Below are 24,750 nucleotides of genomic sequence, written 5' to 3' on the forward strand. Positions count from 1 at the left end.
CGTAATTAAAATTAACTATCCTATATATTGTCTTAAAATTAATTATTTTCATTATCCTTAAAAAAATATTTTAATACTTAAAATTTTTAATATATATGTATGAAGAATAAAATTTTCTTTACACCTTAGACCTTGAAACACAAAAGACTTCTTTCTTTGCCTCCTCCTCAGTCCTCTCCTCTCGACGCCTTTATCTATCTTTTAATTTAATCAAACCAAAGTATCAGACTTTGCATTCACTTTGGGCAAGGCATAAATTCTCCTCTCTTTCTATAAACCCTTCTCTTTGTCTCTCCAAACTCAAGAAAGAGAACCAGAATTTAAAAAACCCTTATCGGTGCTTGCAGTGATATACCTATATAGTATGGAGTTGCTCCGATCCAATCTCTCTCGGGTTCGAATCCCCGAACCCACCAATCGCATCTACAAGGACGAATGCTGCATCTCATTCGATACTCCAGTAATTTCCCTACCTTTTTTTTTTTTTTAAATTTAAATTTTCTGTTTGGTTCTCGAGACAGTGTCTGTGAAGAGGAAAGTATGTTGGAAAATTTTCAACTTTTATTTGGCTCGCAAATCTATTGCTTCAGTGTAATTGAAATTTTTGTTTTGATTTCTGGGTTTGATTTAGAAAATTAAGGTGAAGCAAAAGTTTAATACTTTTTGTTTGTTGAATAATGTGGTTTGATAGTGTTGTTAAATGCAGGTAAAAACTCGTAATATTTTTTTAAGCTTTGTAACAAGCAATAAAGTTCGTAATTTTAGTTCTCTATTTTGTTAGTTAAAGTTTCACTAGAGCTAAGTAGAGGCCATTGTTTTGGCGCCGTTATTTGCTACTTTTATACTGTTGTTATGTATCAAATTTTGTGGGAGGATACTGGGAACGAAGCTATTATAATGCATATGTATATTGTTTGATTTGAGAAAATTGTAGTTACACTGGTTGAATTTGAGTTATAGCTAGCTTTCTGATATGTCCAAAGAAAACCAGCGAAAATTGCTGATTTCCTTGCTAATTTATTTCTATCTTGGTCTATTTTAAGTGCATTTACTTTCTTGTGCTGTAATCTCTGACTCTATGCACCTTCTGGTGTTATATAATTACTTGCAGAGATCTGAAGGTGGATTATATGTTGACATGAACACATTTCTTGCATTCGGGAAAGACTCTGTGGGTTGGAACTATGAGAAGACTGGTGATGCAGTTTATTTGCACATAAAGCAAACAAGAAAGTTGGTTCCTGAGGACAGGCCTTCAAAAAAACCAACTTTGTTGGCTATAGGTATTTAAATATCGGATATGGTCTTTGCTTATGTCTTGATAAGTTTTTTGACATCTTTAATATTTATGGTAGTGTTTGATTTTTGTTTCTCAACATTTTGTATCTATTTACTTTTTTAGTTGTTGGAAATTGTGGATGAAACAATATGTGGTGAAAAATGCTTGCTTAGATTGATTGCTTGAGTTTGGTTTTCCCGCATGTTAGCAAATGATTATGTTAGAGTTGTTTATGTGAAAAGGTCACATTCAATGACCTCGGTTTTTTGGGTTCACTGGGTTCCTCCATGCATATGGAATGACTGTCACTATTGCGACACCCTCTCTTACTCCCTTCTTGCTGCAAGACAACAACCTCCCACACACAACCCCCCCAAAAAAAAAAAAAAAAAAAGTGCTGTCATTTTTGCATATGTATATTCCCCGGCCTATTTTTTACCTCTCTTTTCTAATTATTTACATCCTACTAGAGAGAAATACTTTTAACTTGTATGTTCTGTTTTATAGGTGTTGAAGGGGGATTTGACAACAATGAACCTGAATATGAAGAAATTTACAGCATAGTCATATTGCCTGATTATGTTACTTTTCCATTTCCTTCTGTAGATTTGCCTGAGAAGGTTAATAACATTTATTCTTTTCTTTATTTTGTTTTAAAATTTTAAAATGGGAAAAAGTTCATTGCCTAATGGAAGAATTCAACATGAATAGGTAAGGCTGGCAGTTGATGCCATCTTAATGGCAGAAAGTGCAGAACGGAAAGAACAGCTTGCTGCTTGGACAGCTGATAAAAAGCAAATTAGTGCATATGCAATGAATTTACCACAAATTGACAATGGTGTTATTGTTCCTCCATCTGGATGGAAATGTGCGAAGTGTGAGAAAAGAGAAAATTTGTGGTTGAATCTTAGTGATGGAACGATCCTTTGTGGTCGAAGAAATTGGGATGGAAGCGGCGGAAACAATCATGCCATTGAACATTACAAGGAGACAAGTTACCCTCTTGCTGTAAAACTTGGGACAATTACTGCTGATTTAGAAGCAGCAGGTAATGTCACCTTATCTCAGGAAGGAGTGATTTTTTTTTTATTTAATGCTTGCTAAAAGTGAATTTTTTTTTTTCGAATATTAATTTTCATGCACATACTACATTGCTTTTTTGTTGCCATCGTTGTAAAAATATGATGTATTTTCTTAATGATGTAACTTAACTCCAATGTTTACGTTTTTTTTGGTGGTTGAAGTAGTTGTACTGGAGAATTGATTAAAAAGTAAAGACCATAGGTAACTGCTTATGCTAGAATTTATTCAGTGTATCGGTAAAAGAAGGGTTGATAGTGAACCGTACTTTAGATGCAAATATGCTTATGCATCTTTAAATTTTGTAAATAGTTGTCAAAAGTCATTGAATTTCATGATGGTCTATGATCTGATCCTCCATCATCCGATCAACTAGACAAAGTGATTATAATGCTCTGTGTGTTACAATCTAAGAAAAGTGAATGGCACTTCACCTTTTTATATATTCCTACTGAAGTTATCAATAGATTTAGATTTTGGTAAAATGGTAATCTTTTCAATATATGTTGACCAATTCAAAACACTTTCCAGCATATAAATTTTCTTCCTTCGTCTTCGAGAAACCATGACTTTGTTTTGCCCTTTTGAATAATTCATTTGCCTCTGCAAAAATCTTGTATAGTTCTCCATGTAAAGGGCTCGCTGTTGCCCCGCTGCTTAGTAGTTATTTTGCCTTCTATTATTTGAAAGAAGGAAATAAAATGTTATACAGTCAATAATCTTAAGAATTACTTGATAGGTATCTAGCAGATAATGATGACTGAGTAGAGCGGCTAAACCATTAATATGAGTGTTTGGTTGTTTTGCTTAACTAGCAAAATGAAACTATTAAAGAAATAGAATTATTGATTTTTCTTGTATTATGATCATTGTATCTATTAGGAGGAGAACACTCTTCTTTAACATAGAGAAAAGCACGTGAAACTTATGAATTCAATGAGGAAATACACAATATAATTAGGGTTCTGTGATTGGCTATGTTGAGATTGAGATTAAATCCTGGAAGTTTGATTGCTATCCCATTTTGATATGCTCTTATGTATGTACGATCTTTTCCAATTTCAAGAATTAGAAATTGAACAAGCCTTTAATATTTGAATAGTCCATTCCCTGCCAGTTGTTTACTTCAAATTTGGGATCTGTTATTACATTTTCTTGGAACTTACTATGTTATACATATTGTGGCAGCTCAGACGTTTTCTCTTATCCCGAGGATGAGAGTGTTTTGGATCCACTTTTAGCACAGCATCTGGCATTTTTTGGCATTGATTTCTCATCGTTACAGAAGGTCAGTTACCTCTTTGTGGATGTCTGTTTATATTGTAGTGTATATTAAACTTAACATTTGCTGTGTCAAACACACACACACACACACACACACACACACACACACACATAAGTCCTCAGAAATGCAATTAATTTATTGTTCTGGTCCTTGTGTTTTCACTCAATCCTAAGTACTGTTGGATCTTGGGTTTCAATGTCAACAACAAATGAGCAAAAAAAAAAAAAAAAAAAAAGAAAAAAAGGTCTCACCTTTGTTTTCAATTATTTTTCAAAGTTATTGGTGTGAGTTTTGTAGCTGAAAAACAGTGTCTTTTTCTAAATGTTAATCTTACATGATTGAATTGGTTTATTCAACTGGTAAAATGTTTATGGATATATGGGCATAAAGGTTTGATTTGAAAGATGAAAGAGCTTTTCTATAATGCAGATATACTATTACTATGTATGTACTGGTGGAGATTGGGGTGGGGGGTGGGGTAAGGGTAGGGGGCAGTGCCCTCCTCTGCCTCAATATTATTAAGGTTATATGCAGGGCTTTGTAGTGGGGAGGCACCTCATAAATATAAAGTGTTTTCATGCCTGTAAACATGCAATAAATGGTTTATTGCAAGATAATGATATAAAATTTCAATCCTCATACTCTTCAGTGGGGATTTTACTTGATTAGTCTCAAGAAATTCTTATCAATGCATGGCATCCTGAAAAGGAAAATTGGTGTCAAATTTATATTAAAAGCAATTATATTTGGTAGATGACTCCTTTGTTATCAGTTCTTTTGTGGTGTTTCAGCTGATTGTTTACTCTATATCTCTCTTATGTTCCTTGGTGCTAATCATTATCCCTGCCAAATTCTTGCATATTTTGTGATCCTATTGCTGTTTAATCAGCAGTTTTGTTTTTAAAATCAGAATAAAGATTGACCATTGAACAACTGCAGTTAGTTCCCTTTGTTTGGTATCTGCTAAATGCACAACGATCTAGAAGGCTTCTCATTTTGATACCTAGAATGGTTTGGATTGTGTTCTTGCTAACATGTTTAAAACTGATTCTTATGTTCCTCAGAGCTAGTCTTCACAGTCATTTGTTGTTGTTATATTGAAGCTCATGTCAAAACCTATATATGACGTAAATGTGCCTGACAGTTGTCATCTTTGCATGTGTATAGTTCTTGATGTTTGGATAATGACATATGGCAATGAATACAAGTATAACATCAGAGGAAATCATGAGTGAAATTCATTCTGACTTTTCATAGAAATAATTCATCAGAAGTTGAAAATATCGGAGCAAAGCAATCAATGGTTTGATATATATATATATATATATATATATATATATATATTGATTGTTGTAGTTTTGAGCATATGCAAAATGTTTGCAGTCATTTTCCCATAGTTCCATATCACGCTTGAGTTTGAATTCAGGATCTCATACCGACTTGTATTTTGTGAGTGTAGGTTCTGTGATCAATCCAAGAGGTGCTTGGCAATTTCTGTTTGTGTATGATTAGTCTAGAACTACACTTGTAACTTGACCACCTGATGTCTTACCCTTCAATGATGTTTCACAATTTTGTTAGACTGTTCTTGAAAATAGGCTAATGTGTTATGTTGGCATCAGCCTTTCGAAATCTTAAAAACCCTAGTATTGGGCTAGCTGGTTTCTATTACACTTTGACATCATCTGGGCATTTTTCTGATTAATAGGCTTGGGTTTAGGGGTGGAAGTAGGATTCGTATTTCGCCAGAGATTAAAGAAAAGATGGGAAATCTGTCTTTTCAGAGTTATCGCCCCACTAAAAAAAATATTCTTGTAATAGGCCTTGCACTTGGTGAAGCGGACATTGGGTTTTGAAGTATACAAGTGAAAGTTAAAAATCTGAAAGAAATACAAATTAAATACAAAAAATATTGATTTTTTTTTTTTTTATAACTTACTTTAGAGTTATCTAAAAATTGTAAGATAGACTTATAAAATTTCTAAACTTTTCTTTTCCCTCCTTTCAATGGCCTTTGAACATCAATTGTTTCCATACTGACCCATCAGACCATTGTTCAGGTTTGACTGAAAAATTGTCATGATGTTCTTGTTTTCAGACTGAAATGACAACTGCTGAAAGGGAACTTGACCAAAATTTCAACTTTGATTGGAACCGTATCCAAGAAAGTGGAGAGGAATTGGAACCAATTTTTGGACCAGGTTATACAGGACTAGTGAATCTTGGTAACAGGTAACTTCAACATTGTCTTTATAGATTTTGAGCAGTATTTTCATTTTATGTTGCTAATTTTGCTTTCTTACAGTTGCTACATGGCAGCAACAATGCAAGTTGTGTTCTCAACACGTTCCTTCTGTACACGGTCAGTTCCCTTTTATGCATATGTCTATATATTCAATAATTTAGGGACTAAAGGGCAATATAATTTAAAACATCACGGACTAAATTGTGGTGAACAGTTCATAATTTTTGTATAATCAGAAGCAATTAATAATTTTTGTATAATCAAAAGTAATTCATAATTTTTGTATAATCAAAAGTAATGAGTCATTAGCAAAACTTAGGGGCTAAAATTGCTAAGTTTGAAATGATGTCATTATCAGTTTCTGGCTTATTTTGCTATTAGTCCATGCTGTATTTATATCTGCTTATTGCTTGGTGTGATTATGTTATCAGATACTACATGAACCAGAGCTTAAAAACGGCATTTGAGATGGCTCCTGCTGACCCAACTGTGGACTTGAATATGCAGTTGTAAGTAATTTGCACTCTTATAATGCCTAATGTTTCTCGCAGAGTCTGCTTAGCTGAATAATTACATCATTAGTTTGTTAACTGCGAATCTAATTCAACACTATAAATCTGTCATTCTATGACCAAGATTAAATTATATTGATATATCAGCATTGTCTAATTTTGTACAATATGGTTTTCTTCCTTCCCCCATCCGTCAACCATATTTGCTCATTTGTTTCTGTGCTGGTAGCTTTTCTATTCTTATTCTTTTATTTATTTATTTTTTTACTGATTTATTTTTCCTTTTAGTGACTTAATATACTAAATCATCCACTTCTATTGCAAAAAACTTTATAATTTAGTTTTCAGGGTAATTGAATTGCTTATTTCCATTAATCATGTATATCCTCATGTCTTGTTTTGAAATGACAGAACCAAGCTGGCACATGGCGTGCTATCTGGTAAATACTCAGTTCCAGCACTGGAGGTATGAAAAATGGAACAATAAGTTATCCTGTATGACTTTGTCTTTTCTTTTCTTCCTCTTCCTAATTAGCTCTTCTTAATCATCCAGAAAGGTGATAATGCAAATAGTCTAACGTCAGGAATATCTGTAAGCTTTCTGTCTGAACTTTTCTTCCAGTTACTGGCTGTGATTTATTCTTGGACAGGGGTGGAACTAGAAACTAAACTTTTGGTGGAAAAGAAAGGAGAAAAAGAAAGAGGGGGCAAAATATAATTTTTCAAATTTTTGGGTGGGGGGCAAAACTAACTTTTTCCAAGGAAATTTTCCTTGTGGAAATTTTTTTATTGATTTTTCTTATATAATTTTGGTAGAGGTAGCATCTAAGGCCTGTTCTTGGAGATTTTTAAATAAGCATATGGGGTTTTCTATTGAACAATAATATTTCATATATTGTCTCTATTTCGTGTATTAGTGTGTTATGCTTGTTACTTAAATATGTCTAGAAGTTTCATGTCATTACACTTCAGTTTCTGTCATGTATGCTTTTCTTATTTTTTTAATGTGATGTCTCACCATTTTTTATTTTGTCCATTTTCTGCAAATATTAGAAACAAGAAGGGATACCTCCTCGTATGTTCAAGTCAGTCATAGCTGCCAGCCATCCTGAGTTTTCTTCTATGAGGCAACAGGTACATTCAATAGGATATAGAACTATTATTTGCACAAAACCTCATAATTTGGTTGTTGGCATATTGTGAATCACATTTATAAGTAAGATTAGAATGATTAAAATGTCTAAAAACAATTTCCTTAATCAACATGGAAGTTGCTAAGCTTTAAGTTTATTTATTTATTATTTATTTTGTGTGGTCGGAACATAATTTCTTTTACATTTTTCAGCAAATAAAAATAAGAAGAATACACGACTTATAGTATACTCTAATTGTTTATTGGCTTTATGGTGACATTATATTTATGCCTAGTTTGGATTAAGTAAAAAAAGAAGAGAAGTTGAACAAGTAATTTTCTGTTATTCTATATCTCCTAGAAAAAAAAAGGAGTTAAACCTGCAGACACCCTTTGGTAGTCAGATTTATTTATTTATTATTATTATATACCCAAATTGCAATAACGTGCTGAACTTTAAAATTAAAAAAAAAAAAAACTCAAATTTCAGTACAACCATGCATGACATAAGTTCATAGAAATAGAAAAGAACCTCATGAATCTAAGTACTTCAAAAATATATTTTTCCAGGTTTGGTTCACGTTGATCATATCTCTTTTGCAAATACTCGCTACTATAAATACATCTTATTAAGTAGCAGGATAAGAGAGAAGAGATTGATGGTGCTTTTAAGTCGAGGCATAGTAAGCGGGCTGAATAGGGATGAAGTAATTGAAAAAACATGCAGAGATAGATGGGGAATGTAGAAACTGTTTTTTATAAGAAAGTAAATTAGGCAGTGTCGTGTTATTTGTGACTCTTGATTATAAAATGTACCGATGTCAACTGAACTAATCAGTGAGTGTTTTTAGTTTTTTTTTTGGTTGAAATGGACCATGATTATATGAACCCAACAAATTCGGGTCAAATGCAATTGGGTCAAATAGGTGAATAGGGTTGACTGCATTTTTGGTCAGCACTAGTAGATGGTACCATTAGTGAGCAAATATGACTATTGTTATGGCACAAGTTGCAAAGGCATTAGTTGGGTAGGGAAACATAACATACAGTTGTTCTTGCCTCAAGGAACTGCTTTGAAATATATTTGACATAAACTTTTGTGTAGGATGCATTGGAGTTTTTCCTACATTTTCTTGACCAAGTTGAACGGGCTAATGGTGGGAAGCCCACATTAGATCCCTCAAGGAGTTTCAAGTTTGGTATTGAGGAGCGAATATTATGTTCATCTGGAAAGGTTGCTTATAATAGAAGGCTTGACTATATTCTTTCTTTGAATATTCCATTACATGAAGCTACAAATAAAGGTAGATTCCCATGTTCATTCTTTTTTTTTTTTTTCTTTAGTGGAATTTTATATATTGATTTAACTATTTGGGAATTCTAGAAGAACTTGAAGCCTTCCAAAAAGTGAAGGTGGGAGACGTTTCAGAGGGGAAAAACGCGTAAGTCAAATGTTTTTCTTTTGTCCTATCCTATTTGTCAGAATTTTTCCTTTTAATTTATTTTCTTCTAACAGATCCAGTGTGGAAATTGTACGCCCAAGAGTACCTCTGGAGGCATGCCTAGCTAGCTTTTCAGCTCCAGAGCAGATACAAGATTTTTATAGCAGTGCGTTGAAAGCTAAGACAACAGCCCAAAAGTAAGACTCCATTTGGTTAATTAGCTCTCTCTCTCTCTCTCTCTCTGTCGTCTTTCTATTGTAAATGCAGTAATAAAAAGCATAAAAGAGCTACTTTGATGGAGCTTAAATGTTACAATATAGAAAACTCATGCAATAAGAGTGTTCACACTGATGTAAATTTAACTTTCTGCAGGACTGCTGGTCTAACTTCATTCCCTGATTATTTGGTGTTGCACATGCGTAAATTTGTCATGGAGGAGGGCTGGGTGCCGAAAAAGCTTGGTAAAATTTTCATTGGCAACATTAGTTTTCCTCCAGTTCATTTTTGTTCTAAATTGATGCTATAGTGAGTAACTATTCTTTTTCATTGCATTTTCTTATCCAGACGTCTATATAGATGTTCCTGATATCATAGATATCAGTCACATGCGAAGCAGGGGCCTTCAACCAGGAGAGCAGTTGTTGCCAGAGGGTGGTAAGTGTTCTGTTCTAGAATTCCAGTATTCCTTTGTTATTATTTTCTATATGAAATAGTTAAAGAAAACATGTTAGTTCTATTTTTATGTTTTCTGTGATAATCCAGTCATAGTATAAACCGTAACATTAAGCGAGGACAGGATTGTCTATGCAGCAAACATTGTGCTTGACAGTTGACATATAGAATGTGACATTGATTTTCTTTCATTTCATATGATTGCAATATACTCCTTTTAATAGCCTTGTTCTGCACTGCCTCTTGTACCACATCTCTTTTACCGTTATCCAATCAAATCTGTGCTCACAACATGTACCATCTGTGTTGATAGGACCTTTTCATTAATTGACATCGGTAAGTTATCTGCCCGTGGTGCAGTCTTGTCGGTGTTTGTGCTCTGGGGAAATGAGAGTTTTTCCTCAGGTGCACTGGTTCTTTAGGAGTGGAAGTTACACCTTTCAAGGTAGTTTTTTCCTGGCAGGAGTTTGCTTGCAGGATTGAGTAGGTGGACCATCGAACAGGGTGATGCTTTGTCTTTAAAGCTCAAGGCAGATATTTACAATTTGCTTCTTTTGAATATCTGCTTATGATTTTTCATTTTCGCAATAATATAATTATATGAATCGCTGAATTCTTGTACACTATTTAGGCATTGTCTTTATGTGTACATTTTATGCACTTGAACATGATCCCTTTAATCGTTGTTATACATTCTTCTCCAATCTCTATTCCTTTTGAGAATGGATTTCACTTGATATTCTTTTTTTTTTGGTTATATATGTACTATGCAGACCCTAGTGATGAGGTAGAATCAAAGCAGCTTGTGGCCAATGAGGATATTGTTTCCCAGCTTGTCTCAATGGGATTCAACTATCTTCACTGTCAGAAAGCTGCTATAAATACCTTGAACACTGGAGTAGAAGAGGCAATGAATTGGTTACTTTCTCACATGGATGATCCAGGTATTTAAGAATAGTATTGCTCTCACAAGAGATTTTATTTATGTGAAAACAAATATTGTCTTGTGATAATTAATATGAGCACGTTCTCCTGCAGATATAGATGTTCCGATTTCTCAAGGGGTACTAGGTACTGAAGTTGTTGACCAATCGAAAGTTGATACTTTGATTTCGTTTGGCTTTCAAGAAGAATTAGCTCGGAAAGCGCTAAAGGCATCGGTAAGATATTCTATTACTTATCATTCTCTTGGGAATAAAGTGACTAACGACTATGTTGTGCTATAATTAGGGGTAATATTTTTAACCATTTTTTGAATGCGTGAATTCCACAGGGTGGGGACATTGAGAAAGCAACAGATTGGATATTCAGCAATCCCGATGCTTCTGTCTCATCTGATATGGATGCCACCACATCTAGTAACTTACCTAACCCGGATGATGCTGGACTGCCTGATGGAGGAGGGAGTAAGTCTTTTGCCCCTTGTTTTGATTATGCTGTTTTGCTAACATTGTGTTTTCATCATCTTTGTGCTTTTGTTTGCTGCTTTTATTATGATTATATTTATTTCCTTGCGGTTTAGTTGTGTTGTTTTCTTTTCCCTGAAGTTTCTGATGGCCTCAACTAGGATTAAGCAGGCTATAAGCAATGCATAACTGTACAGTTGGCTACTTGTTGCTATTATAAGTATTGCAACAATAATTTTTTGAAATTAATTTATAACTATACAGTTGGCTGTTAGACGCTATTATAAGGATTGCAACAATAATTTTTTGAAACATTATCGAGTTCTAGTTCATTTTTGCCTTCAAATATGATGTTAATTAGATGCAATGTGGGAATTTGCTGGTTAAAAATTTTAGCAGTACTTTTTTTGGGGAAAGTTTTTTATGGTATTATTTTGAACTGTTTTGTTTTATTGTTTTATAAGGCAAGTTTTGTATTCCTGCTGGGATTTGTTATTCTTTGTTGTTCCTTTCGTGTTTTTCTGTCGGTACATTGGAATTGAAATGAATTATGCAATGGAGTGTAGAGTTCCCTTTCCCATAAACCCAGCTGGGATTCGAATTTGTGAAATCTGGTTTTCCTAATCTTTTTATAATATCTAAACGCAAAAAATTGCATAGTATTTCTCATCCCATGTATTAAAATAGAATCCTTTTTTTTTTCTCATTCATAAAAACTCTTTGATCTGTTGGTTCTCTTTAATGTTATTCCATTCCCTTTTGTTTCTGGAACTAATGTTTCATTGCCTGGTTCTACACAAAGGCAAAACAAGAAAATACAAAAACTGTAGGAAAATAAAGCTCAAAGTTGCCCATTGGGGCAATTTTTCCTTACCTTTAATACACAAACTAAAAATTTTCTAGTTATTGAACAATTATGACTTCTTTTATTTATGCGATTCTGTTTCTTCAAATTGTAAATTACGTACCTCCATATGATAATTTTGCTACTTGTGATAACAGCTCCCTAGTTAGTTGCTGCCATCTGTTTTTTATGCTTTATCTTATTTATTAAAATATTAAATGATTTAAAAGTTTCCCTTCCAAAAAATTTTTTCCATAACAGGAATTTCAAAATTTTTTTTCTAGTTTTATACTTTGCTTTTGTGTTGCTATTAATTTGATCAGAGTAGATACTGGAAACAAAAGTTTCATATAGCTGACCTAATTAGTTCAAGATATCCGAATTAAAATGTTGGTTGTATACCTTTATGCAGGATACAGGCTTTTCGGAATAGTGAGCCACATTGGAACCTCTACGCAATGCGGGCATTATGTTGCGCATGTATTTAAAGATGGCAGATGGACTATTTTCAACGACAACAAGGTCGGGGCTTCTGTAAACCCTCCCAAAGATATGGGGTATCTATACTTTTTTGAAAGGCTTGACAGTTAGTTAGACTTGTTCAACTTAACTTTTGTTAGTTAGGGAAAAAAAGAAAAAAAAAAAAAAGGATTTTGAGGTCTAAAGCAGTGTGTTCAGGATTTTATCAAGGGTTACTGTAGTTAGTAGTTGTCAATTTATTGGCTTGATATTTGAATTCCTGTTTCATTTATATTTTGTTAAAATAAAAAAGTATTAATTAAACTGACAAAGTGTCTTCCCCTCTCTTACATTGCATGTGCATTTTTATTTCCTATTCAATAGTAATTATGTTATGGAATTATTAATTGATTTTAGAATAAGTTAATAGGGATTTTTACCCTCTCTTTAGAATTTCTATTACATTGCTTAGGTTTTTATAAAATAATTTATATGCGCTTGTGTTATTTTTTTCTATCTATTTTAATAATTTTATTATTATTATTATTTTTGGATTTTCTATTGTTTTTTTGCTTTATAAATATTTATTGATTGATATATTAGAGAAGTATTAATTTAATTTACTTTATAAATAACATGTTGAGGTTTTGAGGGGTTATGTTATAATGGATTTGTTAAAATTTGCAAAAATATTTCACTTCCATAAACATCACATTTTTTTTTTATTTTTTGAAAATTTATTAATAATAAGAATTGTAGATTGAGAAATATTTTTCGTTCTCATTATTTGCAAATATTCAGATAAGCATATGATTAATATAAAGATCAAGTCTTTTTTAATAAAAAAAAATTAACACAGCATTGATCTTATCCAGTTTTGCATATAAAGCATAAAAACAATTCACATGGCAGTGTCACTACCAACACAAACCGCTCATCAGAATTTAAAAACATAACTTGGAAGTATTTCACTTTCCATGTCAAATCAAATCTCCAGCTAGAAAATGCTAGACTTCATTTCTTCATGAGGCTGCAAAACAGCTCCATTACTGAAAACTTCATCGCAAACCTTTGCCTTTTCTCCTAATATTGTCATGTTCTGCAACCGGGCGCCTCTTCCTACAGATGAATTCCATCCCATAATGCTACTGCAGATAAAAGCATCTTTCTTGATATGAACTCCTCTCAGTAAAGTACAAAATGAAAGACTAACGCCTGACTCTATTTTGCAATCTGGACCAATCACTACATTTGGGCCGATTAGCGATCCATCTTCTATTACTGCACTTTCATCTATCAGAACATTTCCAACAATTTTAGGTCCTGTGGCCAATTTTGCAGAGGAATTTTGCTGCAAGAATTGCAGGTATAGTCTTTGGCCTGCAATGTAATCTCTTGGCTGTCCAATATCCATCCAAAATCCAGGCAAGGACATTGCAAACAGTTTTTTGTCTTCTGCAATTCTTGGAAAAACTTCCTTTTCAATTGAGGTAGCCTTGAGTTCAATTTGATCAAGAATAGATGGATTCAACAAGTAGATTCCAGCATTGATTTTATTTCTGGAAAATGTTGATGGTTTCTCAGCAAATTCTTGCACCATCCCTGTAGCTTCTCGTATAACCACAACACCATATTTTGATGGATCAATCACCTTTTGCATAAAAAGGATGTCATTAATTTTAGCATACAGAGAAAGATAATGGGAGTCTAGTTCAATTTGTAAATGGAAATAGATGTCGAATCTTGTTATGGGTTTACAATACAATGTTTCTTTTTTACTTAAAATTAGAATAATATGTAAATTACCTCAGTTACCATAATTGAAGCTTGTCCACCATGGCCCTTGTGAAATTCAATCATTTCCATTAGGGGATACTCACTTATGACATCTGAATTCAGAACAAAAAAGGGTTCACCAGTACCATCTATAAGTTTATCTTTAGCTAAAGCCAATGAACCAGCTGTGCCCAGTGGCTTTGTCTCCTGAGAACAAGTGATCTTAATTCCAAGCTTTTTCTCATGCTCCTTCAAAAATTCAAGAATAACCTGCATTTTGAAATCCAACATTAAAACCTGAAGCTAAATTCAAGCAAATACATTTCCAATTACCAAATATCCTTGAGGGTTACCTCTTGTTTGTAATTGATTGCCAAAACCACTTCACTTACTCCCACACCTTTCAATGCTTCAATCTGTTTGAAAATAAAAAACAACAGAAATTTTACTTGCCAGGATCGCTTCCTCTTAAAAGCACATAACTAAGGTATTTTGAGCTGGTTCAAAATATTAAAGGCAATTATAATTTATAATCCACCAAGAAAAGAGAGGAAATTAAGGGCATTTTTACAGATAAAGCAAGAAAGAAAGAACTTTTAAGAAGGAAAGAAGAGAAAAACCTGATATAGAATAATGGGTTTGTTTGCAAATTCGACGAGTGCCCTCGGTACAGTAACGGTTAAAGGCATTAAATGAGTTCCGAACCCTCCAGCGAGAATGAGAGCTTTCATTCTTGACGATGACCGAGATGATTAAATTCTATTTCCTCTTCTCCTGCTTGAAGTGTAAACAAGCTATGTGTTCATGCATCACAGAACAAGTTATTTATATATAATTAATACATCTCCTAATATAAACTCAGTTTTCACGTTGAGGTAAAGCGAAAGAGAAGGAGAGGGAGAGATTGGAAGTTGGGCGCCGCAAATTCATTTGGCATTAGAATTAGATGAACCAGAATAAGATTTTAGACTATTATATTTAAGATAGAAAAAACTCCAACCTGAGCTATTTTTATAGAATTATCAGTTGGTTACAAATTTCTAAATGTACCAAGATTATGTGAGAGGAATACGCTCTTAGACTCATTTGGGAAGAAGAGAACTTAATTAAGTTGCGACCAAAATACTCACAAAAAGAAAAAATTATAGTATGATTAATATATAAAATACATTTTTATGATAAATTTCATGACACTTTCAATTTTTACTTTAATTTATTAAACATTTTAATTTATAGACTTGCACTTATTAAATATTTCAAGTAGACGTGATTGTTACTAGGTTGTATAATATTAAAAAAATATTTTCTCCATTCCACTTTAATAGTTATATTTGATCTTTTCACAAAATTAAAAAAATGATTGGAATACGTCGATTTTCTAAAATATATGATAGAATATCTAAATTGTCCATCTTAAAACTAAAAGCTCCACATTTAATTTTGCTACAAAATATCTAATAAATATAGGTAAATTTGAAAAAAAAATTAATACACTTTTAAAGTTCTAAATGAATACTGAAATAAGAAAAAATGCCTATTTATTGTTGATAAAGTGAAGCGGAGGAAGTATTGATTTTAAGAGTACAATAGATCTGACGTCGTCTTTAGTGAAAAGTACATTTTATATTTACAAAACTTAGTCCATTATATTTTAGCCCAGTTGGGTTTTACTTGTTGGGCTTGATTTCGATTAACTCTAGTAGGTCCACTAAAATTGGAGACCGTGAGCTACAAAGAAGCGACATGTCGTCGACAAGTTCGTCGGACAAGCAAGAACGAAAAGACCACCAGATTGCCAAGCGTCTTCTTGTCCCAGTTACTCACTTCCACCAGTTGACGGGAACCAGATTATTCGATCCTGCAGCTGTTGGCACATCTCTGAACACGCTAGCACTTAATGTAAGCACGGACTTGCCACCCTCCTACTATTAGGCACCATAGCTGCTGAACCATGGCCGACGGCGTCGCCGGCTTGTCGTTTTGAATTTTTCTTTAAAAGAAATGCTTAGAGCCAATCAACGATCGTCGTCAAAGAGATCAGCAAATGTAAAGGTTTAAAATTTTATTCAGCTGAATTCCTTTTTTTTTTTTTTTTTAATTTCTTTCTTTGTGGTTATACACGAGAAAATTTTTATCTTTCATTTGTTTTCTTTACTTTTTTTTTTTTAATTAAAGTTTTTTTTTTATTCCTTTGTTCTACAATTTCCTGTTTATTGGATTGTTAGAATGCAAAATGGAGTTACAGATAGGCATTTACATCTGCAGATTTTTGGCATTTCAAAATTTTAGATGGACTACACGTTCTGTTCTCGCTAGCAGAAAGACTAATTTCTCACAAGTAAATAGTAAAGGGGAATCTTACATGCTTGGATTCCCTTACACCATGTGGAGATTATACTTCTGGTGTAAACATTCAGTTGCAGGGAGTTCTCCATTTTTGTTACCTGAAGTGAGGCAAAATTTATTGAATTGTAGTGGCTGTAGGAATTTTGGTGCATATACTGCTAGTAATGCCATTCCTTACCATGCTCAAGTTGCTTGGAATAGGTTTTCTCAAATATGTTTGTATAATAGACCAACTTTAGCTCCAATAAGTAGGATGGCTCGTGCAGTGAGTGTGGCTTTGGTGCGTTCAAATTTGGTGGTTCCACGTGTTATTGCCTTTGTTATTGGAGAGCTTGCTTGGACTCATCGAACGTGGGCAGAAGCAGAAAGCTTAGCAATAAGAGATAATATGTATTCACAAGCACTGGATGATCATGTTTATTTGAGTGCATTAGTGCTATCACTTTTTGAGGGCCTAATTTTGTTACTTAGAGCTGTTTATTTGGCAGTTCTGTTTTTACCATGCATAGCTATGGCTCCATTTGCAGATTCTCTTAGCAATGAGTTTAGGAAAGCATGGCTTCATGTAGTTAGGCTTACACTTGAAAGAGCAGGACCAGCATTTATCAAATGGGGTCAATGGGCTGCAACAAGACCAGATCTTTTTCCCCAAGATCTGTGTGCTGAACTTGCAAGACTTCATGCTAAAGCACCATCACATAGTTTTTCCTTCACTAAAATGACTATTGAAAGAGCATTTGGGCGTAAGTTGCATGAAATCTTTGCTAACTTTGAAGAAGAACCTGTAGCATCTGGAAGTGTTGCTCAAGTTCATCGAGCGACTTTAAAATATAGATACCCTGGTAAGGAGATTGAACCCATTATAGTTGCTGTAAAGGTTCGACATCCAAGTGTTGCAGAAGCAATTAGAAGGGACTTTGTATTAATAAATTTTGTAGCCAAAATTTCAAAGCTTATACCAACACTAAAATGGTCAAGATTAGAGGAAAGTATACAACAATTTGCGGTTTTCATGATATCTCAAGTTGATCTGGCAAGAGAAGCAGCCCATTTGAGTCGTTTCATCTATAATTTCCGGAAATGGAAGGATGTCTCTTTCCCAAGGCCTCTATATCCCCTGGTGCACCCAGCTGTTCTTGTGGAAACCTATGAACAAGGCAAAAGCGTCCTGCACTATGTTGATGAACTTGATGGAGACAAAAGAATAAGAAGTGCCCTTGCACATATTGGAACACAAGCACTTTTAAAGATGCTTTTGGTACTGTATATTATTCTCTCATTTCTTTTTCTTATTTTTTTTTCTCTCTTCCTGCTTATACTAATGATCAGCTTTAATGTTTGGCACTTTTTCCACTTGATCCAGGATTTATGATATATTTTTATTTTTAGTGAGTCACTCTATAATCTAAGGTTATAGGTCCTGAAACACATCAATGATTCCACAGTTATTTTAGAATATCCATGGTAATGGTGTTTGATGGTTTTATAGGTAGGGAGTATTATTTTCCATGAGGCATATGCTGTATTATGCTTATGATTTTCAGCTTTAAATACTTTATTGTTGGCCTTTTAGCATTTTCAATATCCATTTTTCATTGACTGATCTTTCATCATATTATTATAATTTATCATTCATATCTGCGCTCTCATTTTTTACCTGCTAGAAAAGTGTTATTCCACATCAAGTTAAAACTGATACTGCATTTAACTTCTTTAACCATGTTAATACAAAATCCTATATGTATTCATTGCCCGTAAATCTCTACATACTGCAATTGTATGCTTGCACACACCGCAGTGGTATAGCCTTCATGAAGCTTAAGGCAACAAATTATAAGTAAGAAAAAAGAATACACCATCAAAATCGAGAAACTAAGGCATGCATTACCTGCTAATTTCTATGGTACTAGAAGAGAAAAGGACGCTAAAAGATTTTTGTGAGGAATATATAACATGCTTGCTGGAATTTGGTGTGTTTAGTTGGAAATATGCCAGAGCATTCGTGGATCAATTCTTGCCATGATAATCAATGTGGCATTTTTTTTTTGGACCTAGACCTTTTTGTGTCCGTGGCCAACTTTAGCAAAGTCAAAGAGCTTCATTTGTAGAGGATCGAGATATCATTAGCCTTGTAATTCTTGATCTGTCTAATGTTCTTATTTTGTCCTGCCCTTCTCTTCTCTTCTCTTCTGTTCTCTCGCTCTCAGAAAAGGCATTCATTTATAAAGTACAGAGGCAGAACCAGGTGAATAATGAGATTCATGTTTTCTGCTTCACATGTGACATGAAGCCCCTGTTCTATTTCTTCTTTTTCCCCCTTCTCTTTGTTAGATGAATGACCTTTGATCCTCATATGTTCTCTGGTTACAAATTATAAATATAAATACCTGTAATTGCTGTCTGGCTAGATAAATGATTAACTGATTCATGTTTATGCCAATTGTTTTGCAGATAGATAATTTTATCCATGCAGACATGCATCCTGGAAATATTCTTGTTCGATTAACAGATGAAAATATATCACATAAACAACTTCTTGGATCAAGACCACAAGTCATATTCCTTGATGTGGGAATGACAGCTGAACTTTCTAAAAGAGATCGGCATAATGTAATAGAATTCTTTAAGGCTGTTGCTCTTCTAGATGGTCGAACAGCTGCAGAGTGCATACTTAGATTATCTAAACAGCAAAAGTGCCCAGATCCTAAGGCTTTCATTGAGGTAGGCATTTGCTATTGTCTGTTGTAGGGAGGTGATGTGCTAGTCTTGTTACCCAAATGAGGCCTTATTGTTGTTGTAATATGAGATTCACGGGAAACAATTTAAGAGACCATCACATGCTTGCCATTCAATTTATCAAAAGCCCATTTTTTAACATTTTTAAATTATCAAATCTATGGGATCTGCATTCAATAATGTTTCATCATATTTGCACACAAAAACACCCACACATGCACACAAACACAGTATATGATGCAGTCACACTCAAACACCCGTAGAAAAATTATAAGTTTTCTTTTGTGTATCTAAACCCTACCATAGAAAATAGATTGTTTCGGAGTCTTCCTATTATGTTTTCCAACAGTAAGCATTGCAAATTATTGATTGATATTATTGGCAATTGTGACAAACCAACTGCCCCTTGCTGTCCCTTGTTTTCCTAATGGTCAATGTTGAAGTGGATTTATGCGAGCACGCCTACAAGATTGTAAAATATTGTGTCTTGCTCGTTTGAATTGTTAGTTATGCTGTGGTGACCTTGATGTAGCCAAATTGTATTTGCCAGCTGTTTTATGTATGAATGAGACTGTAAAGGAAATTTAAATTGTGCTTCAAATTGGAAGGTCAGGTTAATGCACTTACAGAAGGTTTACATCAGTGTTTAACACAGTTCTAACAGTATAATAGCTACCAGGTATGTTACATTAAGGACTCTACATATATATATATCTCAGCTTAACATGAACCGACCAGAGAGATTCTATCAGTTTTGTCCGCTCGTATTAGGATTGGGTTTGATATGATATAAAGAAGTTATCCATATTCACTTATCTTTTGCTGGGTTTATGCCTGCTAATTCAGGCTGGACTAAGTAATTGTACGATTTGTATTTCTTATTTTTATGTGTATGTGATGTGAATTTTTTAGGAAGACCAAAGTTTGTCAATTGGAGTGGCTACATGAGGTTGACCAATTTCTGAAGGCAATTTAAGCTTTTAATAGAATTCATAGAAAATCATAATATTGCTCTGCTTACACAACTTTTTCTCGTAGAGATCACTTATTTTAGCTGGTACATTTCATTCACTTAATGTCAAAAGTGTAACTTTGTGATAATGTTTAATTGATTTGAATTGAATATGAGAAACGGTTGGGGGCAATAAAGTAGGTGGAGTGGTTAGATTTTGCAAACTGTTTGAGAGTTGAATTGATATATAATATATTTTCTTTGCATTTATAACTCATAATTTCCACTGTAATAGGAGTGCCTGCCTTAACAATTGTTTGTGTCATTTTTCCTCTTCTTCTTTAACGGCTATATCCTGTTACCTTTTGCTTGATTTTTTACCAGTTCACAATCTGGGTTAGAACTTACTAAATTTTATTCATTCTTTGGATATTAACCAGAATTAAAGGGAGAGAGCTGAAATGATCAACAGTAGAATAAGTAGACAGGAAAGTGAGGTGGAAAGTAGTTGAATTTAATAAATCACAAAATAAATGAGGCTGCGCATAAAAAGAAAAAGGGACAAGAGGCCTGGCACGCATAGCTTAGGCACGGAATTATTAGCGATTGAAGAAGAATAAACAGCAAGGACAGTAGTGCTAGTTAACTCTAGAGCTGACCTAATTGATTATTTGGCTGAATTAAGTGTTTGTTCCTTTCGATTTGGCACCCCTGTGTCAGACATTCTGTTATTTCGTTGTAGTCTGCATGCACTATAGCACAGGCCTGTATGGAGCTGTATAAAAATAGTTTGCTGCTTTAACAGGAAGTTGAGAACTGTTACAACTCCTGGAGATCCCCAAATGAAGTTAATCCTGCTGAGTGCATACAGCAGCTGCTTGAGCATGTTAGGCGCCATAAAGTAAACATTGATGGAGATATTTGCATTGTGATGGTAACGACTTTGGTTCTTGAGGTAATGTGAGCTTATCTTCTGACTGTGTTCTATTCAAAATTCTTTTGTCAATCAAACTAATTAAAAGAGGTTAGCAAGAAATATGCATGCCGTAATGATTTTTTATACATATACAATGTAAAATTATCACTCTCCTTAAAGAGCAGATTAATTGTGATTTTGCTGTGTGCAATAGTAGATGGCTAAATTTATTTTGCTTCTTTGTGTATGTGTGATTATTTGGTCTTGTATCATGATAACTTCGGTATGATGTCAACTAGGCATAGTATCCCTTTCTATATATAGATTGTGTTGGTGTTGGAGCAAAGGGCAATGTAATTTTTAAATGATGTACTATTTTTAGTTTGAATGGAGCTTAACTAACACTTCCATTTGTCTTGAAGACAAATAAAAAGAAATGGAAAATTGAAAATTATTTTGGTGATGGATATTGCTAGTGTAGGATATTTGCTTCCATGCATTTTTTTACTTTTCTATTTCTGTCTTTAAAAAGTAAATGTTTGTTTAGATTCAAAAAGATCAATCTGAATGAGTTTAAGCTTTGTTTTACCATCTTTCTTGTGCATCTAGGGTTGGCAACAGAAGCTGGATCCAGAGTATAATGTGAGTGCATTGCAGTCATTGCTATTTAAAGTGGACTATGCAGACTCTTTGTGCTATACTATTGAGGGACTTATGGCTCCATGAAATATTTTTCATGAACTTCTTCAGGAAAGCAGAGGAGACTTTTCAAAAGCCAAGTCTGGTAACTTATCTCTGATAAGCATGTAGGAGTGATGTTTTCCAATGAGACTATCCATCCTGAATGTCTTCAATAAAGCCAGGTTTTCTCTCATGTTATCTCTTCACGGTTCTTAAATTTGTTGTTTGGGGTTTTTGCCATGTGTTTTAGGCAAAAACTAAAGCAAACTTTGAGTTTGCCAAATATTCCCAGTTTTTCTGCTCATAGGCTTTGAAGTTTAATTTGAATTTTACGAGGAGAAACACCTCCTCTGCAACCAAAGAGTTCTTAAACTCAGTTTGTTCCAAAATAAAAAACCCATCTACTATCATTCTCGATGTGGAATTATTAGATCTGTTTTAATGTAATGTATAATTATCTCACATTCAAGTGAGATCCTATACATGCAGTTAAATGTAAGATCTTAGCTGTAAAATTAGCTTACAAATCCAAAGCTATAATTAATTTGTCATTTTAGCTGTAATGCGTTATTTTATTCTTCCTTTTTGTTACCATAATAAATTTTGAGTTGATTTTGATCAGAATCTGTCAATCTGATGGGTTATAGAGCATGTATTTTCTCTCAATCTTTATCCAGCAATCAAGATTTCAAGACTCCTCTGTTTCCTGTCACTACAAGCTATGTCTTAGTGTGCTATCATTTGATTTGTAAAAATGAGTAAAGTTAACGATAACGGGTGCGGTTTGTTTTTGTTCACGTTATGTTTTTTTTTTTTTTTTTTTTTCTTAGAAAATAAACAAAATCTGTTTGTTTGGAATTGTTTAATTTTTTTCTTTATTTTTTGAAAAAACCTTTCTAAAATCGGAAAACGAATTTTATGAAACAAAAAACAGTGTTTTAACAATTCTATTTTCTGTTTCTAACCTATTTTCCTCTTTTTTTTCATCTTCCTTGTCATTATCATCATCTTCGCTATCTAAATAAATTTAACATCGTTTATTTATTAAAAGGACACAAGAATTAATTTTATTTCAATTAAAATTCCATACTTCTTTTGTATTCCTTTTCTATTTATATAAAATTTAGCATCATTGATGTATTTATTTAAACTATTTGGGTATTTTAATAAATGTAATATTTAATTATTTTCAGTATTAACTAATTTCACTGTTAAATTTGAAAAATTAATAAAATTTCAAATAAATATATTCTTTTAATTTTTATAAAATAATGATGGATGAGCGATTGACTTAATCAAAATCAAAATTAATATATATATATTATTTATTAGGAAATACTATTATACTTCCAAATTAGCTATGCAATTTTTATTATTTTAGTGACTAAAATTGTCGATGCTAATTTTTTTTTTTTTAATTTTTTTATGCTAATCCACGTGCTTTTTATAGTGGTTCACTACTAGCGTTTCTTAAGATTTTTTTTGGTGCCAATATACTTGTCATTTTAGAATATCAATAACGTATTAATTATTTTTTTCTAATTTTACACTTGTTTTTTTGTATGTCCATTGAATAAGCATTAATTATTTAGATAATTAATACTAATATAATTTAGTCAATTTATAACTATTTTTTACTAAAATTGATATTGTTTAACATATTTTAAATTATTTTGCAATGACCTTAGAAGATATTTATAGTGAGATGAAAGTGTATAATATAAAAGAAAAGCATTTGGTTATTCAAGAAATTTTCTTTAATTTATTGTCTAATTTTCTCATTCTATATATCTCCACCAAATATGGAAAAAAAGGGAAACCAAAACGTTGCAATTACAGAGAAACTACTCAATTACCGGAAAGTTTGATTGCGGAGGAGATACTCACAAAACTACCCGTAAGTCCTTGCTGCGATTCAAGACCATTTGCAAATCATGGGAATCAATGATCTACGAACCAAGATTCACTAAAATATACTCAGGAGGATCATCGAGGTTGCTGGTTAGGGCGTGTGGAGCACTAGATATGGACGATGAAACAGAAACATTGGTCATGGATAATGATTTGGAAACTCATAGGACGGGGATTTTTTTTGAATAGGGCTCTTCACTGGCTTGCAAACCCTACTTTTCGTGACTTTAGAGGCTTGATTTTGGCCGTTGATTTGGCAAATGAGAAAATTGTAGAGCTTTCCTTTCCAGATAATTTGGGTCCTGAATACATGTGTGTTAAGAATTATATTTTTGGTACCATTGGAGGATGTCTCTGTTTGTCTTATACAAGAAATACGGTACTTGAGATTATGATAATGACGGAGTATGGTGTGAAGGCTTCTTGGACTAAATTCTTGACCGTTTTCAAATAAGAGCTTTTACACCAATTTGCTTTGTAAGAGATGGTGAAATATTAGGAATCACTTGTACGTGCAAATTAGCGAAGGACAATATTGAAGGACGGAGTTTAAAGCTTATCACTACGGTTTCTTATTTTTAAGCGCTTCCTCACAAGGATAGTTGTGTTTCACATAATCGATTGATGACTCTGTGATTCTTCTTTTTGTTTGTGAATATGATATTTATTTTTATTCACAGGTTCAAATCACAGCAATAGTTTCTCCACAAATAAGTAGTTTGTTTTAATTTAAATCACTCATTCTAGTTGGTTTTTATGTTTTTCTTTTTGTTACTATTTTGTGTTTTGGAACATAATATTTAATTTGTCTGGGTTCAAACCAAATAGTAGCCATTCTTGGAGCAATTCAATGTTCTAAAATTATAATGTTAGCTTTTGCCACAAATAAGCATTATTCATAATTTTATATTTTATGATGAATAATATAGCTTTTTTATTTTTTGTTTTACAATATAACAAGGATCATAACTGTTTATAGTTAATAAATTATCATTCAAATATTAGTAGGAATTGAATTTGCACATCCAAAAAAAGAAAATTATATTTAATTGTCATGCTATTAATGTAAAGCTAGA

At 33.1% G+C, this 24,750-nt stretch overlaps 3 protein-coding genes across 7 annotated transcripts; 2 read left to right on the forward strand and 1 right to left on the reverse strand.

The window, feature by feature from the left end:
• The first annotated feature begins 118 nt into the window (after positions 1-118).
• On the forward strand, positions 119-12,688 carry UBP14 (ubiquitin-specific protease 14). 2 transcript variants are annotated; one of them, XM_012215283.4, is made up of 20 exons: positions 119-460; positions 1,112-1,283; positions 1,787-1,899; positions 1,991-2,327; positions 3,553-3,647; positions 5,743-5,876; positions 5,950-6,006; positions 6,321-6,398; positions 6,813-6,867; positions 6,955-6,993; positions 7,455-7,535; positions 8,639-8,837; positions 8,918-8,975; positions 9,050-9,172; positions 9,348-9,436; positions 9,540-9,629; positions 10,421-10,591; positions 10,686-10,807; positions 10,921-11,053; positions 12,310-12,688. In XM_012215283.4, the coding sequence occupies exons 1-20, from the start codon at positions 365-367 to the stop codon at positions 12,486-12,488; spliced, it is 2,421 nt and encodes an 806-aa protein (XP_012070673.1). In that variant the 5' UTR covers positions 119-364; the 3' UTR covers positions 12,489-12,688. The 2 variants fall into 2 exon arrangements, with proteins under 2 accessions (XP_012070673.1, XP_020534537.1); XM_020678878.3 differs by having other exon boundaries at positions 8,921-8,975.
• A 481-nt stretch (positions 12,689-13,169) lies between these two features.
• On the reverse strand, positions 13,170-15,073 carry LOC105632831 (putative mannose-1-phosphate guanylyltransferase 2). The gene is made up of 4 exons (XM_012215285.4): positions 14,753-15,073; positions 14,486-14,548; positions 14,163-14,402; positions 13,170-14,007 (listed from the first exon to the last, which is right to left on the reverse strand). The coding sequence occupies exons 1-4, from the start codon at positions 14,861-14,863 to the stop codon at positions 13,354-13,356; spliced, it is 1,068 nt and encodes a 355-aa protein (XP_012070675.1). The 5' UTR covers positions 14,864-15,073; the 3' UTR covers positions 13,170-13,353.
• A 794-nt stretch (positions 15,074-15,867) lies between these two features.
• On the forward strand, positions 15,868-22,326 carry LOC105632832 (uncharacterized). 4 transcript variants are annotated; one of them, XM_020678881.3, is made up of 6 exons: positions 15,868-16,184; positions 16,358-17,736; positions 18,930-19,199; positions 20,972-21,121; positions 21,692-21,724; positions 21,833-22,326. In XM_020678881.3, exons 2-6 carry the CDS (start codon positions 16,366-16,368, stop codon positions 21,890-21,892), a joined length of 1,884 nt encoding a protein of 627 aa, XP_020534540.1. In that variant the 5' UTR covers positions 15,868-16,184; positions 16,358-16,365; the 3' UTR covers positions 21,893-22,326. The 4 variants fall into 4 exon arrangements, with proteins under 4 accessions (XP_020534540.1, XP_020534538.1, XP_012070676.1 ...); XM_020678879.3 differs by having other exon boundaries at positions 15,869-16,184; positions 21,692-22,326; XM_012215286.4 differs by having other exon boundaries at positions 15,869-16,184; positions 16,398-17,736; positions 21,692-22,326.
• Positions 22,327-24,750: the final 2,424 nt, after the last annotated feature.

This window comes from Jatropha curcas, chromosome 7 (assembly GCF_041381405.1).
Source record: "Jatropha curcas cultivar XTBG-Jc1 chromosome 7, XTBG_Jcur_1.0, whole genome shotgun sequence".
NCBI classification, from domain to species: domain Eukaryota; kingdom Viridiplantae; phylum Streptophyta; class Magnoliopsida; order Malpighiales; family Euphorbiaceae; genus Jatropha; species Jatropha curcas.